Raw genomic sequence first — 17,133 nt, 5'->3', positions numbered from 1 at the left:
GTTTATTACACCATAGAAGAGTACTAAGTCTGTAGGTGAGGTGAGGTGAGTATGTAGGTGAGATTTACAGTATGTGCACAACACATTATTTTCTATGCAACAGACAAAGAAGACATGATATGAAAATGTAAAAAGACGAGCAACTAAAGCCAAACCGGAGTGACATGACTAAGTAGATAAGACTTGTGTAATGTGATAGCGACAACTACAACACAAGCAGATATATAGTCAGCCTTTTGCATCACCTGCTTGACATCTGTATGGTCTCCATTAGTGATGAGCGAGCGGGCGGCAGGCAAGGAGCTGTGGGGGAGAGCGGGGAGGAACGGAGGGGAGATCTCTGTCTCCCTCTCTCCCCTCCGCTCCCCCCCTGCTCACTGCCGCAACTCACCTGTCACCCGCGCCAGCAGCCGAACCTTTTCTTCCGAGCGGGCAGGTACTCGCTAAGGGCAATGCTCGCTCGAGTAATTGTCCTTATCGAGTATGCTCGCTCATCACTAGTCTCCATACTATATGTGCCTTCCATTGTCCAAATCAAGACTAGGAGAAGAAGCAGAGAGGGCAGCAGCTGTCCTTGATGCAACTTCAAGGTCCAGGTCCAGCACCAAATGCACTTCTTCCTGCTTAAAGAGCCATCTAAACTTCATAACGCCCAACGTAATATGTTTTATGAATAATAATAAACACACAATGATAAATGAGCGCCAGGATGTTATTTGGATCCGGTTTATCGGTTTATCACATCTAATCTATTCTGGAATGGGACTACACCTAGTGCATGCGAAATGGATCTGGAGAGAGTTCAAAAGATTATAAAAAGAGTTAAAGTTTGGAGGTTCTACCTTTACTATCTGAGTTGAAGGACTCCTTAGGCCAGTGATGGCGAAGCTTTTAGAGACCAAGCGCCCAAACTGAAACCCAAAACCCACTTATTTATCGCTAAGTGCCAACACGTCAGGGGCGGGGCTTATCACGACGTATGATTTTACCCCCGTCGTATTAAAAGGGACAGGGCTGTTTCAAAATAGATAGTGTGCAGATTTTGACTGCTTTTTGGATGCAGAAATATTGTGGAATTTGCCATGGGAAATTTCCGCTGAGGACTTTCTGCAGCATTTCCGCCACATGTAAACATACCTCAGTAGTAATAGTGACCCCCAAAGTGGATTTTGGTGCAGATCCACACTTAAATCCGCAATGTGTGATCGTACTCTTAGGCCTCCCTCACACAGGGCGTTTTATACAGCGTTTCGCGCTGCCTTTTCAGCCCAGCGCTAAACGCTGTACAACACTCCCATTCATTTCAATAGGGCTGCTCACACGGGGCTGAAAACGCAGCGCCTTTCAACGCCGCGCTTTGACAGCGATGCATGTTCTATTTTGGGGCGTTTTCATCCCTGCGTCGCCCATTGCAATGAATGGGCAGCGGTTTTAGCACTGCTGAAAACGCGGCAACACTTGGTGCCGCATTTTTGGCAGCGTTAACCACTCGCCGATTTTCGGGGTGAGGGCTTGTAATAGAACCCCTACCCCGAAAATCAGTCCCAGCTGGCTAGAGAAAAAAAAGAAAGTAATACTCACCTAGCTTCTGCAGCCCGGGTCGCGGCCGCTGGTCTCTGCCGCTAATCCGGGCTTCCTCTGCACTGACAAGTCTATTGCCGTAAGCCAGGTTTGAGAACCCTGCCTCCGGCAATAGAGTGCTGTGATTGGTTGTCGGCACGCTCGATGCCCAATCACAGCCCTTCATTGACTGTCTCAGCCAATCAGCGCCGGCAAGCTCTGATTGGCTGAGACAGTCAATGAAGGGCTGTGATTGGGCATCAAGCAAGCACCGACAACCAATCACAGCACTCTATTGTCGGAGGCGGGGTTCTCAAACCTGGCCTCCGGCAATAGACTTGGGAGTGCCGAGGAAGCCCGGATCAGCGGCAGAGACCAGCGGCCGCAACCCGGACCGCAGCGGCTAGGTGAGTATTGCTTTTTTTTTTTCTTTTCAGCATTCTTGGCTGCGTTTTTAGCCGAGCTGGCATAAAGTATGCCAGCGCTGCCGAAACGGGGCGGAATCTACAGTAACGTAGCGTTGAAAAACGCTGCGTTTCTGCAAACGCCCTGTGTGAGGGAGGCCTTAGGAAACTTTTACATATCAGAATTCACCATGGAAGCCCGTCTAAAATCAACTTCAAATTCTGCGTCTTTTTGGCACAGATTTTCCTGTAGATCTGCATCCGGAATTTGCCCTGTCAATGGGAAAAAATGCGCATGCGGAATTTTGAAGCGGAAACAACACAGAAACGAAAAAGAGGTTTCTGTGCATTTCCACATCAAGAAGCGACATGTCACTTTTAGAGATGAGCGAGCACCCAAATGCTCGGGTCCACGTTACTTGAGTCGAGCTTTTCGTAAAATTCGAGAGCTCTACTCGAGTAACGAACCCCATTGACTACAATGGGAGACTCGAGCATTTTTGTATGTGGAACGCCGGGTGCCGAGCTTTTTTTTTTTTCTTTCTTGGTTCGTGTTCTCTCTCTCTCCCTCCCTCTCCCTCTCCCTTTGCCTCTCCCTCTCTCTCTTCCCCTTCCCCTTCCTGCCAGACCAAAAATTTTAGAATGACGTGTGCTGCATCGTGGCGGGGAGGGGCCAAAACAGGCACGTCACAGCGGGAGGAGCCAAAAGCTGGGGCGGGGTCAAACACGGCCAGATGCTCGTTCGAGTAACGAGCACCATCAAGTACGCTAATACTCGAACAAGCATCAAGCTCGACAGAGTACGTTCGCTCAACTCTAGTCACTTTTTTAGCTTCTGCGTCATTTCCGCTTTGAAATTTTGCATGCTGATCCGCGAAAAAGAAAAAAGCATCAAAAAGACACGGATTTTAGAAGTGGGATTAATATGAAATTTTTACATGTTGAATTCCACCGTGTGAAAATACCCTTAGAGTATACCTGGACTTTTAATTGATTTTACTGATTAAGCTGTCATTTGTTTACACAAGGAATAACACTATTTCTGACCATGATATGACTTGTATCCTACATTTTGCACCACTTTTCTGCTCTGCAGGTTGTATCTGTAATTTTTATTTAAGAGCAAGTCTGTATGAGTTACTGCCTTTCTCTTCCTCCTCCTCCACTCTGCTAGCTATAGACTCGCAAATGCAGCACGAGTCGTCACCCCCCTTCTGTGTCTTGTTATCTCTGTTACTAAAGACAGATTTCACTTGACAACAGGCAGTGGACAACAAATTAGAAGGGGGGAGAGCCCTCTTGGCCAGCAATTTAGAAGTTAAACAAAGTGATGTGCACTTTTGCTTGTTATCACAATGGTTATCAGTGTTGTCTCAAAGTTCGGAGACCATTCAACTGAAATTCTTGTTTAAAGGGTATTTCCTTGTAAAATATTATGTCCCAGGGATATGTCATAATCTAATGAGCAGCCCGTTTATACTGGAAACAAAGAGCCCTACGTCCCTCCAGCTTTGTCTTGCACATAACTTCAAATGCAGCCCCTTCATTCTAAGAATGAGTTGGGGTCCCAACAGTTATTGCTCCCCCACATACACACAATCAGTAAGCGATAGCATGTTTTAGCAGTATCACTCACTATCATGGGAATAGCTTCGAACTCAAGTTCTGTGGACTTACCTGAGGAAGGTATTCTGAGGACACTCTCTGTGTACACAGCACATGTGCATGTCCACTTTTTTTAGTAACTGTAGTCATCTATGTCATGTTGCAGATGTTGGTGTGACAACACAAGGTTCAGGATACAATCTAAACACAATGTACTACGTAATAATGCTTTCTGAGCAATATCACTAACACTCTACTAATATCGATACAGTATTTTATAAATAGAGATTATTGAACACAGCCCGCCGTGTCTCTTTTGTTGAAGGCTCGATACTACCTGAAACACCACTGCGAAAACTACCTCAGTCTCACACAATGGGCACAAGGCAACCGTCCTATTGCCTCAGCTCAGTCCCTGTCCCCCTGCAGCAGATCAGCTTGCTAACTATTGTTAACTCTAATTGTGTGCACACCTGAAGTTCCAGTTGAGGCCGGCCTCACTTACGGTTTTGCTGCACAGGAGTCGCCGCTTCAACTGACCCAAGCAATTTAGCAGCATTGTCCAGGGTTGGGAGCACTACCCTCTGCTTCCTCTCTGTATACCTCTGCTGGCGGCAATTGATCCTGCTCTTCTCCATCCCAGGCAGCACTATCTCCTGCTTCTCTGGCTTCCGTTTTGCACCAGCTTAGCTCTATCTCTGTCTTTCTTATAGTCCTTGCACAGCCCTCTCACTGCTGATGTGTCTTTCCCTGTGCTGCACATACTGTCCCCCTCTGTAGTGCATCCCCTCCACCGCTGTAACGCAACTCTTTAGCTTTTATAGGGTGCCTTCTGTGTCTCCAGCTTCCATGAATGTTTGGAAGGCGAGGCCTAGCCCCATTAACAGCCACATTAACTATGCAGGGTTTGTTCTGTGCATGACTGCTACATCACTGGGGAGTGGAGCCTTCTTTTCTAGCACTCACAGCAGGGGCGTAACTATAGAGGATGCAGGGGATGCGGTTGCACCCAGGCCCAGGAGCCTTAGGGGACCCATAAGTCCTCTCTTGTCCATATAGGGAACCCAGTACTATGAGGAAAGCATTATAGTTGGGGGCCCTGTTACAAGTTTTGCATCGGGGCCCAGGAGCTTCAAGTTACGCCTCTGGCTCACAGCACATGTACTCTTTTTCCTGTCGCTAGGCTGGCAGAAGGTGGGCTTAGCACCTCTCACCCCTCTTACATGCAGGACTTATCATCAGAAAGGCTATAGGTTCCTAAGCCAGATCAAAATGAAATTGTTCACTGCTAGACCTTGTTTTATTAAGGGTGCAATATCGTGTCAGTGCTTGGGCCCCATTGGGAAATCTTTGGTACACTGGTGGGCCAGTCTGACCCTGAATGCTTAGGATTCTGTTGGTGCACATTTCCAAAAGTAACCTTTATTTAATGTGTATGACTAAATTAGGCCCCGGTCACATCTGCATTCAAGGATTCCATTTTCTTGCTCCATCCTGGGAACATGAAATCAGAATCCCTCCAATGAACAGATTCATCCTATGGTAGAGCCGAATAGCACCAGACGGACCCCACTGACCATAGCAGGATCATTCCAGCTTCCTTTCTGCCCTCCAACATTTGTATCCCAAATATCATTTTGTTTTGCAGAATCTGAAATGCGTGAGTGACTTGTTAATGCATATTTAGCTTCAGCTTCAAGAATCTCTTCTGCAATCTGTCAAGAGCAAAGCATCGAAAATTTGAGAATGATAGTTTACCGCTAGGAACACGACACGATGATGATAGAGGCAGGAAGGTGGGCAGAGCTAATTACACCTATTGTGTCACCATCATAACTGATCCATCAGCAAATCGCGTGCTCTATCGGCAAGACACTAAGACTATTGTAAGGGATGAACCTGGGTTTTCTATACTCTATTGTTCGCCTTCCCAGCGTTACAACATATAACCTCAGTTGTAGGGGAACAAAAGAACAAAAATGACAAATGCTGCTGTGTTCACTTCTCACTTCGGGATGAGCGTAATTGAGGAAGGCGGACACAAAAGCTGGAAGGATTTGTACAAAACGCAGAGCCTGATGGCAGGCTGGGTCTTGTTTGGTGCAAGGGTTAGGAGCCTGCAGAGCGCTACATGAACTGTACAGTGTACTGAGAACCTTGCAATAGGATACATATTATATTGTGGCTCTAGCTCTCTAACCCTCCAGGATCAGACTGATCCACCAAGGGATTCTCCACTGAGCACAAGATCTGCTGCAGTAATGGGACCCAAAGGTCCAGTAGAAGACAACCTCCTTTGACTTTGAAGCTAATCGGGTTTATTTCGTATGGGATGATTCACAAATAATTCAAGACCTTATTTATGATATGTCACCTGTGTACAACGATAGGGACCAAGACTCCAATGCAGAACACATGTTCTGTATAGCTGGTGGTTGGCCTTCAAAATCACTTTCTCACAGTGCATTTCTTCGGTATCCATTGACTTCTTCAGATGGAAATTGGCACCCAGTGGAGCGAGGCATATTTCTTTTCATGCTGTTGAACAGTGGGTTTAAGAGTAGCTACAAATGTAACAAAGTTTAACGTGACTCTTAAAGGAGATGTCCCGCGCCGAAACGGGTTTTTTTTTTTTTAAACCCCCCCCCCCGTTCGGCGCGAGACAACCCCGATGCAGGGGTTAAAAAACCCACCCGCACAGCGCTTACCTGAATCCCGGCGGTCCGGCGTCTTCATACTCACCTGCTGAAGATGGCCGCCGGGATCCTCTGTCTTCATGGACCGCAGGGCTTCTGTGCGGTCCATTGCCGATTCCAGCCTCCTGATTGGCTGGAATCGGCACGTGACGGGGCGGAGCTACACGGAGCCCCATAGAGAAGAGGAGAAGACCCGGACTGCGCAAGCGCGGCTAATTTGGCCATCGGAGGCCGAAAATTAGTCGGCACCATGGAGACGAGGACGCTAGCAACGGAGCAGGTAAGTATAAAACTTTTTATAACTTCTGTATGGCTCATAATTAATGCACGATGTACATTACAAAGTGCATTAATATGGCCATACAGAAGTGTATAACCCCACTTGCTGCCTCGGGACATCTCCTTTAACAAGTTCATTCCACTGTTTATTTCTTCTCTCAATAGCTTTTCACTAGTTTTAGTTGTGTTAAGATTCTATACCTGCATTGGGAATTCCACTTTCCTGCTCCATTTGGAAGAAGGAAAGGGGAATCCCTGCAGCCGAATGGCTACGTCTCTGGACGGAACCGAACAGCGCTGGATGGACCCAATAATGGGGTCTTTTCCCTGTCCGCCAACTGCATGTAGTGCTTTTTCTTCCGGTATTTTGAGCCGGATCTGTGACGGAACCTCCGTCCGGGCGTTTAGAGGCAGATGTGAAACTAGCCTTAAAGAGGTTTTCTGTACAAAAATTATTGATGACCTATGCTCAGAATACGTTGTCAATAATTAGCCACCAGGGACCCACTGCTCAGGATCCATGGCGAACACCTGATCGCCTGGCCTACTGCCAGTACAGTGGGCAAGCACTTTTCACAGGAGACAGGACTGGAAGTATCCTAGCTAGCAGCATTCCAATTGAAGTCAATTGAAGTTGAAGTAGCTGTCCTGGCTCTACAGCCTCCAACACCAGGGGTAGACATTGAAGTGTAAGAGCCGGCTTCAGCTCCCATTGATTTCAAGGGAAGTGAAGCCAGCTAGGGCACTTCTGCCACTGCCATCTCCTACGACTCACATCCATCCCACTGTACTAATAGTGGGATGGACGATTAAGTGATCACCAGGAATACTGAGTGACAGATCCCAGCAATTAACTAGCACAGCCCGAAGAAAGAAGATCCGGCCGCGACAGAGGGCAGATCCGCAGCATCCGGACAGGTAAGTTTAATCTTCTTTTTAGCCTCATGTCCGCGGGAAAGGAGGGACCTGCTGCAGGATTCTGCATGAAGAATCCGCGGCGGGCCTGATTTTCCACGTGGACATGAGGCCTTAGAAGGGACCTCCAGGGTCATCGGATCCAACCCCCTGCTCAGTGCAGGGTTCATTAAATCATCCCAGATAGATATTTGTCCAGCCTTTGTTTGAACACTTCCATTAAAGGAGAACTCACCACCTCCCGTGGTAACCTGTTCCACTCATTGATCCCCCTCACTGTCTAATATCTAATCTGTGTCTCCTCCCTTTCAGTTTCATCCCATTGCTCCTGGTGTTTCCTTGTGCAGATGAGAATAGGGCTGATCCCTCTGCACTGTGACAGCCCCTCAGATATTTGTAGACAGCTATTAAGTCTCCTCTCAGCCTTCTTTTTTGCAAGCTGAACATTCCCAGATCCTTTAACCGTTCCTCATAGGACATGATTTGCAGACCGCTCACCATCTTGGTAACTCTTCTCTGAACTTGCTCCAGTTTGTCTATGTCTTTTTTAAAGTGGGGTGCCCAGAACTGGACACAGTATTCCAGATGAGGTCTGACTAAGGAAGAGTAGAGGGGATAATGATCTCACATGATCTAGACTCTCTGCTTCTCTTCCTATTCGAGGAGACTATGGCTTGGTTAAAACCTCCAATGTATAAATGGTCGGACATTGACTTGCCAGGTGCCAATCTACCGGTGGCTTTAGATAGACAGTAGAGCCTATTTATGCTGTGGAGTGGGTGGAGTCTGACTTTAGGGGGCGGGGCATTTCATATATACTATAATCTACTCCAGAAATTGACATAGATTCTAGCAAAAATCTACTCCAGCTCATAGGTGGCGTCTATCCAGTGCATGGAGGTATTGCCCAATGATGCAGATATATTTAGAGGTTTGCGCCTCTTGATACATTTGTCGCTCATAGCCTGCGCATAGTTTTTAGTTAGACTGGTGTGTGAAACTCCGATCTAAATCAATAAGCCCAATGGAGCCATAAGGATATTCAGTGACAATATGCATTGCTGCAGCTAGTGGGTAGATAATGTCCCAAAAAAACATTTTATCCGGGTTTCCCAGAAGTTCAGCAATGGGTTAAACTTTTTTGTCAGTCATTTTTAAAATTGAACTTTAACCGTTTCCTGCTCAGATTGTCCTCCTTAGCAGAAGCCTTGGTAAACAGCGGCGCTGTACTTAGTAATCTGACATCCTCATCACATTTACAAAGTTGGACTTTACACAACGACAACTCCAAATTGCTTTGGGATTAGACGTATGACGAGCTCGGCTTCTCTCTGAAGGTCTCTCTTCTAAATTGATGATAATGTTGTCATATACTTGCGTAATTGACGATCACAAGATCAGTGGATTAGTTAAGTCACAATTTAAAGTGACAGAGGCCAATAAATAAATATCTCTTGAGCAGAATTTATCTGCAAACCCTTTATATAGATTGTATTGAGTGTAACTGGATTGTCGGAGATTAGGGACTAGTAACTTTTTTTTTCCCCCAGAGACAGCGCCATGCTTTTGCATTGGCTATGTATGGTATTGCAGCTCAGCCTCATCTATTTGTCTTAGGACTTGTGGGATATTGCAGATCAGCCTCATATGTTTGTCCTTGGACTGTGCATGGTATTGTCGTTTATCCACATTTAGGTGAATGGAGCTGAACTGCACAGAGATAATTTAGGAAGTGATGTCACAATACAGGAAGGAATTTTTTTCCCTTAAATGGGGAAAATTGGCTTCTTCCTCATTGGTTTTTTTTTTGCTTACCTCTGGATCAGCATTAGGAAGTAATAGGCTGAACTGGATGGACATATGTCTTTTTTCGGTTTTACATACTATGTTACTATGTAATAGTATTAAGTTACAGCATAGAACTCATAAGCATAGTGATGTCACATCACAGAGCTAATTCACACAGTGATGTCACAGGTCACAAATCATCTACTGCAATTTAGGAATTATTCAAACTGTGATATCACATTATAGAGATAATATGCAAAGTGGTGTCATTGTGGAGAAATAATGCACAAAGTGATGTCACAGCACACGAATAATGCAACCAGTGATGTCACAGCACAAGGATAATGAACAGAGTGATGTCAATGGACATAGTGACATCACGGCACAGCAGACAAATAAATAATGATGTCTTCATGCATATGTAATGAATACAATAGTCAGTAACACAGTCACTCCACAGTAAAATGAATACTGCACACACTATGGGGCGCCATCATTTGGAGTGGGACCCCTGGTACTTCAGCCCGATGCAATCAAATTTGGGCAGTGAATGTTATGTAGTGACATAAGTGCCTTTAAGCTACCCTAATAGAAGCACACTTGGAACAGCCTATCCTATACCATAATTGGGCGATGTTTACTCTAACCCAAGTCAACGTAAACCTCTTAAAGGATGCAAAAGTAGACAAGAGATTGCATGCATAGCATATCCAGCTGCACACAGTATAGAGCCTACACTCCACTGAATTGGTGCCAACATTTTTGATGGTTCCTTTGTAAAGGAGAATATTTGGGGTTAGGCAAAGCTATTTTCTGCTTGTCTGCACCCAGCACCTTCAGACTCATTAGTTGTAATAGTAAACATTATACCATGGGGAACTTTTTTTCGAGTTGGCATTGGTGGCCTCTCCTGTCTGAAGTAGGTTAAGCCCTAAAATTCCTGGCTTTCTTTCACACAGATAAACAAGCCAACAACGGCTGGTGAAAGGTTCTGCTTAACAAATAACAATACCCAGCTGATCCTCCTCCTGCCTGTCCCAACACGAGCGGTACACCAACAATGCCGAGCAGCTATTCACTATAGCTGTAGGCACAATGCTACCTTCCCACACAGCTGTGTCCTTTCAAGACTCGCTAATGTACCTGTACATAAAGGAAGAACAGCCTGCATAGACTTTCTGTTAAAGGCGACTGGTACTTTCCAATTTAGTAGCCATAACAATGAAGTGGACAGCCGCCATCAACTTTTTTGTAGAAAGTGGAATCTGGAGTCTCAGTAGATTAAGGGCCTATTACAGCCCCATAATACACCAACGTACCAAAACTAATTGGACATCTGAGCAAGAATGACAAGCAGTTATTTCCATATGTTAGTGGGTGTCCTTTGGTCCTAATGACATCAGACACTGTTCAAGGCATACTTTCTACCAAGGCTGTTGAGTTGGAGTCATGGAGTCCCATTTGGTTCTTGCAATGTGTAGGGTCCATAGAGATCACACAGCACCTAGATGGGTGTCTGTGTGCTGTCCAGTGTCATTGCGCTTGAGTTTCTTGGGCTCCGTGTGAATCTGGCCTTAGGATTCTTATTTATGGTTGGACCATTAGTTGAAAAATCCTAAATTTCGATGCGGCTAGTTTCAAGCCAGTTATTTCATGTTGGTGACCATCTTTTAGGCTTCCTGAACATGATGGGTTTTCTTTCATGGGACTTTTTTGAGGCTTGTAAAAAAAATGCCATAATTTTTTAGGCTTTAAAAGAATCTATAGGAAAACAACCCAAAAAGTTGCGAAACTAAAGCATGCTACATTTGGGGGGGGGGGGGGAACGTCATGGACCAAAAACAACAAAAAAATTAAAATTAAAAAATCACAAAAAATGTTTGTTCTGCATTTCATGTCTTCTCTAGACCTACAGCTAACACCTGTGTGAAAGCACCCTTACATAGTTTTTTCATTCGTACTGCTAAGATTGCTTATGTGGACTGTAGTATTCTAGATATCCCTGGCACTATGGTCTATGAAGAGTAGGTTCAGTCTAGTTGAGCTAGTCACTTCAAATTCAGTCTCCATAAAGGAGTTGTCCACGATTAGACAAAGATGGCGGCTTTCTTCTAAAAACAGCACCACACTTGTTCACAGGTTGTGTGAAGTATTACAGCTCAGCCCTGTTCACTTCTATGGAACCCAACTGCAATACCAGACACAACCAATGGATGTGTTGCGCTGTTTCTGGAAGAAAGCAACCATTTTTTTGAATTCATGCTACTCCTTTATTGGTCTTCTTGACAACAACCTACAAATTTGCAAATTGTTGTCTGATGCTAAGGGGACAGTTATAATTTAATGGGGTATTTAGGACTAAACTATTGATCAGTGGCGGTCCACCACTCAGGATCCCTACTGATCAACTGGTTGAAGAAGCCGCGGCACTCGAGTGAATGCTGCAGTATCTTCTCAGGCCAGTGGCATTACATTCATCAGTCACGTGGCCTGAGAGCAGCTCGGTCCCATTCAAGTCAATGGGACTGAGGTAAAATACCAGGCATAGCTGCTATGCAAGGTACGGCTATATGCTAGGTATGGACTGACGTGATGGTGGCATTCTAAAACTATAACTCTCAGTAAGTCTCTGATATCCAAGCATACTGGGAGTTGTAATTTCAAAACAGCTATAGAGCCACGAGTTGAAGACCACTCTCCTAGCGAAACTCAGTTTCTACTTTATTTATAGCACTTTTTAATTTAATCATCGGGTTACAATTTTAAGTATTGCCCCAAAAAATTAGTATAAATATGTTATTTCTGTCTACTTAGGTTTGATCTCCACCACTGAAAAACAGCTAGACCGAGAAACTCGTGAAGAACACATTCTTGAGGTAGGTTATAGGTTGGGTTATATAACCTTGTAACATGGGGTGAGTAAAATCGTGTAGGGTAAGTCTAAGCACATGTGATCTCTAATCGATGTTACATGTGGACTGCAAATAATCCATATACTGCCTTTCCTGCAGGTCACGGTGTCAGATAATGGGGCACCTCCTCTTCAGTCTGTCTCTCGCATTGTCATACAAGTCTTAGATATGAACGACAATACTCCAACATTCTCCCAGAAACTGTTCACGGTAGAACTTCCAGAACGTGTTGCCTCCTCCGAACCTTCTCCCATCTCCAGACTTATAGCTATGGACCGGGATCAAGGAATCAACAGCCAAGTGACATACAGCATTCTGGAACAAAATGAGGAAAAATTTACTGTGGACGCCAACACTGGTGTTATCTCCTCCGCTGCTCCATTTTTACCTGGAGAGTATAACATACTTACGGTAGGTCAAGACTACTTGAGAAGTATACAGTTTTCCTCTATTGAATACATACATAATGCATAGCCATACTTGCCAACTCTCTGGGAGACTTCCAGAAAAAGGGGGCAATTCGAGACTCTAGGAAGAGTTGGCGAGTCTCCTAGACAATGCAGAAGCCTCTCAAACAACCAGTACTCTCATCGAACGTTTCCTATGCATGGTACCAGGATGGTGTTTCATCAAACTTAGCCCTGGCATCTAGTGTGGTCACAGCAACAGGCATGGTCTTTCTGCCCACCACTCTATGAACAAGGTCCAACTCCTTATTTTGTCTGCTGCTGTATACCATATCTTATTATCCCCAAAGGGTCCATGCTCTTGTCTTCCCTCTCATGCCCTTCTCAAGGTGTCTTCCCCTTGGTGACCATGCTCCAGGTCCTTTCTGCTCCAGGTTCCCATTCCTTGGAGTCCCTTTGTTCAAGGTTCCTCTTTAGTGTCTCGATTCCAATCCCCCACATCCCTCAGTGCACCTGGTACAGTAAACTCTCCTCTTTTGGTTTCCTTGCTACAGAAAATGAGTGTTGTAAAAATGGGCACAGCTTACAGCCCAAAATGTTTCGTAGTGCGCCTGAATGCAATTTCAAAAAATTGGAAAATATACCACTAATGCTTCAAACCTGAACATTCTTATTAACTTGTCCAGGTTAAAGCTACAGATGGTGGTAATCCCTCTCGATCCTCCATCGTGAGATTACACGTCCAATGGATCAAAAATCCAGGACCTTCAGATGAATCTCTAGCATTTGATGAGACGCAATTTGCCTTTGAAGTCATGGAAACCGATCCGGTGAACCACATGTTGGGTCTGCTCAGTACAGAGCCAGTGTACAGTCATTGTTGGTTTGATATAACAGGTAATGGTCGTATTTTTTAATCCCTTGCTATAGAATCTTTGAAGATGACTTTCATAGATTTTAGTTGTTTTTGTTGTGATGAAACATGCCATGATTTTTCTTCTCAGATGTTAATACATATGAAGTTGGTTAATACATGTCTATGGATACCATATTTGAGATAGGTCCAACAATGATCCATGGGTAATATGCATGAGACCTTTGTACACTTTCCTACCAAAAGTAATTGGAGCAAGAATGAAAAGTAGTATTTTTCTCCATCTGTTAATACTTAATGGGGCCTTCTTGGCCTTAATGACATTGGATACTCTCCATGGCATACTTTCTACTAGTCAGCTAGTATTTCCCTCCATCCTACAAATGTCTGGCGAGTTCTGACTCAACATTCTAGTTCCTCCCAAAGATGTTCTGTAGAGTTCAGGTCGGGACTCTGTGCAGACTATTCCAATCGAGGAACATCCATATCCTCAAGGGTCTGCATCTTATGTAGTAAGGTTTAGGACACGTAACATGTAAATAAAACACAATCCATTCTACTGATAGGAGTGTCCAAATACTGTTGATAGGACACTGTACAGTAGCCAATGCCTTTGTACAAATTGTTGGTCTTTGGGGCTTAATCATATGCAAGTTTTAAGACATTTACTTCTCAATTGGCCCAATCCACTCTCAACTGGTGCTGTGGTATGGCACCACTAAAGAGTTTTTACAAGTACACAACTTTAGGGTATAAAGTCAGTTTAGAAATATGATATTGTGTACCCAATCCTCAATACTATGCATAAGAAGGTGCTCATTGTTATTTCCAATTTTTGTCCCAAGGTGGCAATGATGACCTAGACTTTGACATCGACAAGAGCACAAGTGGTTTGGTCATTGCACGACCCTTGCAGTCAAGCAGAAAATCATTCTATAACCTCACTGTACAAGTCACAGATGGTTTCCGCTCTATAAGCACCCAGGTAATCTTTCATTATGTCATTTCTATATACTGTAGTTGGATGCAGTCTCTTGTTATTATTAATCTGACTCTGGTCATACGTGACCAAGAAGTTGTCTACTATTACCTGCCAACCATGATTTTAAGCTGTTATGTGCTAGCAAGAGGTTTCTGTGGACCAACAAGTTGCAGTTGGTGACTGTTGGCTGCGGTGTAGCTTGGCAGCACAGCAAAGCTGACTTGGCAAGGTGTGGAGTAATAGAACTGACTTGGCTTGGAAGGGTGTGGCATGGAGTAGAGCAGCAGAGCGGACTAGACTTGGCAGGACATGGAGTAGCAGAGCTGACTTGGCAAGACGTGGAGAAGTAGAGCTGACTTAGCTTGGCAAGAAGCAGAGTTGCAGAGTTGACTTGGCTGGACAAGTTGTGTAGCAGTAGTGCTGACTTGACAATCGTGAACCTGGAATTACAGACTTGAAATTGTAATCTAGAAAGTAGGCCAGGTTCGAACTTTGTTCGCCAGGCATGTCCTCCTCTTCATTCTACAGGCTTACTTCACCCCTCACAGTGACGTGGAGACTAAAAGGAGCAGTGGCCAAGCATGCTTGATGCCACTCTTTTCATTTCACTGGGGTTGACAGAAATAGCCAATTACAAGTACTCAACAATCTTAAACACTCCCATTGAAGATGACTGTAGCAGCAGTAGTGCATGTGCTTGCCCGCCACTCCATTCAAGCTCCTCTTCACTGTGGAGAGGTGCAGTGAGAGTGTAGTGAGGAGGAGAAGGAGACACGGGACCCTCATTCATGGGACTGGTGGGAGTCCCAGCAGTGAGACCTCAACCAGACTTTTATCACCTATCCTATGCATAGGTGATGAAAGTCAATCTTGGGAATACCCCTTTAACTATTGAGTTGCTGGTACAGCAAGGTATGGTGAGAACTGTACATAAGCCAGAGAGTTTGTATCACAAGCATACTGTACCTGATAAAAGACGTTGAAAGACTATTTTCGAGACAAGCAGCCATCTTGTAATATAGGTGGCCAAGTCCTTATTGCCTTGCACCAAGCCAATTGGCTATATCCATAGCAATGACGCTGTATTAGGACACACACACTGAAGTTTTTTAGTGATAATCTCAGTTGGAAATGTAATGGACCAAGCCAAAATTGAAATGCTCTGCTGGTTCATGGTCATCGCCAATCGTCCTCATTCACAATTCTGGATTCTTCTCTTCTATCTGCCTATATCCTATTCACCTATGCAAGGTTCTGGCCAAGCCCTTCGTAAGCACTTGCCAACTTCTTTAAAATCATTGAATTATGGATGACGCCTGTCATCATCCTTGTAATTAATATAAAATATTATTCCTCTTATCATTACCATCTCGGTGTATGTTGGTAAACCTGCAAGTGCTTACATATTTCAAGTATGCATTGATCTCCAGGTACATGTTTGTTGACATAGTGAATTATTGATGTTCTACCCGATTTAGTTGGGTTTATTCTCTATTCCTCTTTTTTAGGTTCAGATAAATGTTCTACTGGTTAATCACCACCGTCCACAGTTTGTACAGGATCACTACATGGTTCAGGTCCCAGAGGATGTGCAGTTGGGAACAGAGGTGCTAAGAGTTAACGCAACTGATGAAGACAGTAGGAGCAGCCTGGTGTATACTGTACAAGGCAGTGCAGACCCAAGGAGTTCTAAAATGTTCAGGATAGATTCCAAAACTGGCACCTTGTACACCACGGAGACTTTGGACTATGAGTCAATGCCAATTCATATCCTAACTGTTATGGTATGTACTACAGTTTCAAACAAGTATGTGTTGGACTATGGCCCACCAGAGTAGATGATTCTCATCAGCCATCTATATCGATCGATATCGAACATGTGCACGACTACTTTTCATTATTGCACACACATGATATATTATCAAGTAAGGTCTAAGAGGTTATTTATGGGGCAGCCCAGAAGAAATAGTCTTTCGTGGAAAGTGATTGACTCAAAAGTCCACTCCACTCAGGGTTGTGTTTTGCTGGGTCTTTAGGTCCAGCCAGGGGCGTAACTAAAGGCTCAGGGGCCCTGATGCAAAACGTGAGCTGGGCCCCCCCTCTATCTGTATCTGTACCCGTACCCATACCTAAACCATGCTGCACAGAGGCATAACTTGAAGCTTCTGGGCCCCAATGCAAAACCTGTAACAGGGCCCCCAACTATAATGCTTTATTCATAGTACTGGGCTCCCTATATGGAAAAGAGAGGCCCTATGGGCCCCCTAAGGCTCCTGGGCCCAGGTGCAACCGCATCCCCTGCACCCTCTATAGTTACGCCCCTGGATCCAGCATGGTAAGTGGTGAGCTTTCCATCAGAAAGCAAGGCACAAATATTATTGGATGTGTGATAAAAAAAATAGCACATGACACCATAAACTGCCATAGTCAGCAAAAAGTTTCATACACGTCAGAAGATAGGCCATTGGTGTACCTACTATGCTATGACACCCAGCATCCAAGGCAGTCCACTTCTGTTACAAAATCAGCTGAAAAGTCAATGCTTTTGAAGCAGAGACATCAGACCATTTGCTTGCTGGTGTGTATAATTTACTTAACAATGAATGTATCCATTGGGTCACAGCAAAGCAACAAGTGCTTTAGAGGTGATGGGAAGTTAGCAACCACTGTTGATAATTTAAAGGGGCACTAACTTTTCAGACAACGTATGC

General features: G+C 44.6%; 1 protein-coding gene across 1 annotated transcript in view; it reads left to right on the top strand.

Moving 5' to 3' along the window:
• FAT2 (FAT atypical cadherin 2) overlaps positions 1-17,133 on the top strand; it is a 101,212-nt gene that overhangs the window by 52,053 nt on the left and 32,026 nt on the right. Inside the window, exons 4-8 of the mRNA XM_066590430.1 lie at positions 12,062-12,123; positions 12,259-12,570; positions 13,253-13,463; positions 14,286-14,425; positions 15,931-16,206. Of these exons, the coding sequence (XP_066446527.1) occupies positions 12,062-12,123; positions 12,259-12,570; positions 13,253-13,463; positions 14,286-14,425; positions 15,931-16,206 (1,001 nt within the window). The remainder of the gene's footprint in view (positions 1-12,061; positions 12,124-12,258; positions 12,571-13,252; positions 13,464-14,285; positions 14,426-15,930; positions 16,207-17,133) is intronic.

Source organism: Eleutherodactylus coqui, chromosome 2, assembly GCF_035609145.1.
Source record: "Eleutherodactylus coqui strain aEleCoq1 chromosome 2, aEleCoq1.hap1, whole genome shotgun sequence".
In the NCBI taxonomy this organism is placed as follows: domain Eukaryota; kingdom Metazoa; phylum Chordata; class Amphibia; order Anura; family Eleutherodactylidae; genus Eleutherodactylus; species Eleutherodactylus coqui.
The sequence above is the reverse complement of the archived record's forward strand: the minus strand, read 5'-3'. Positions and strand labels throughout refer to the sequence as shown.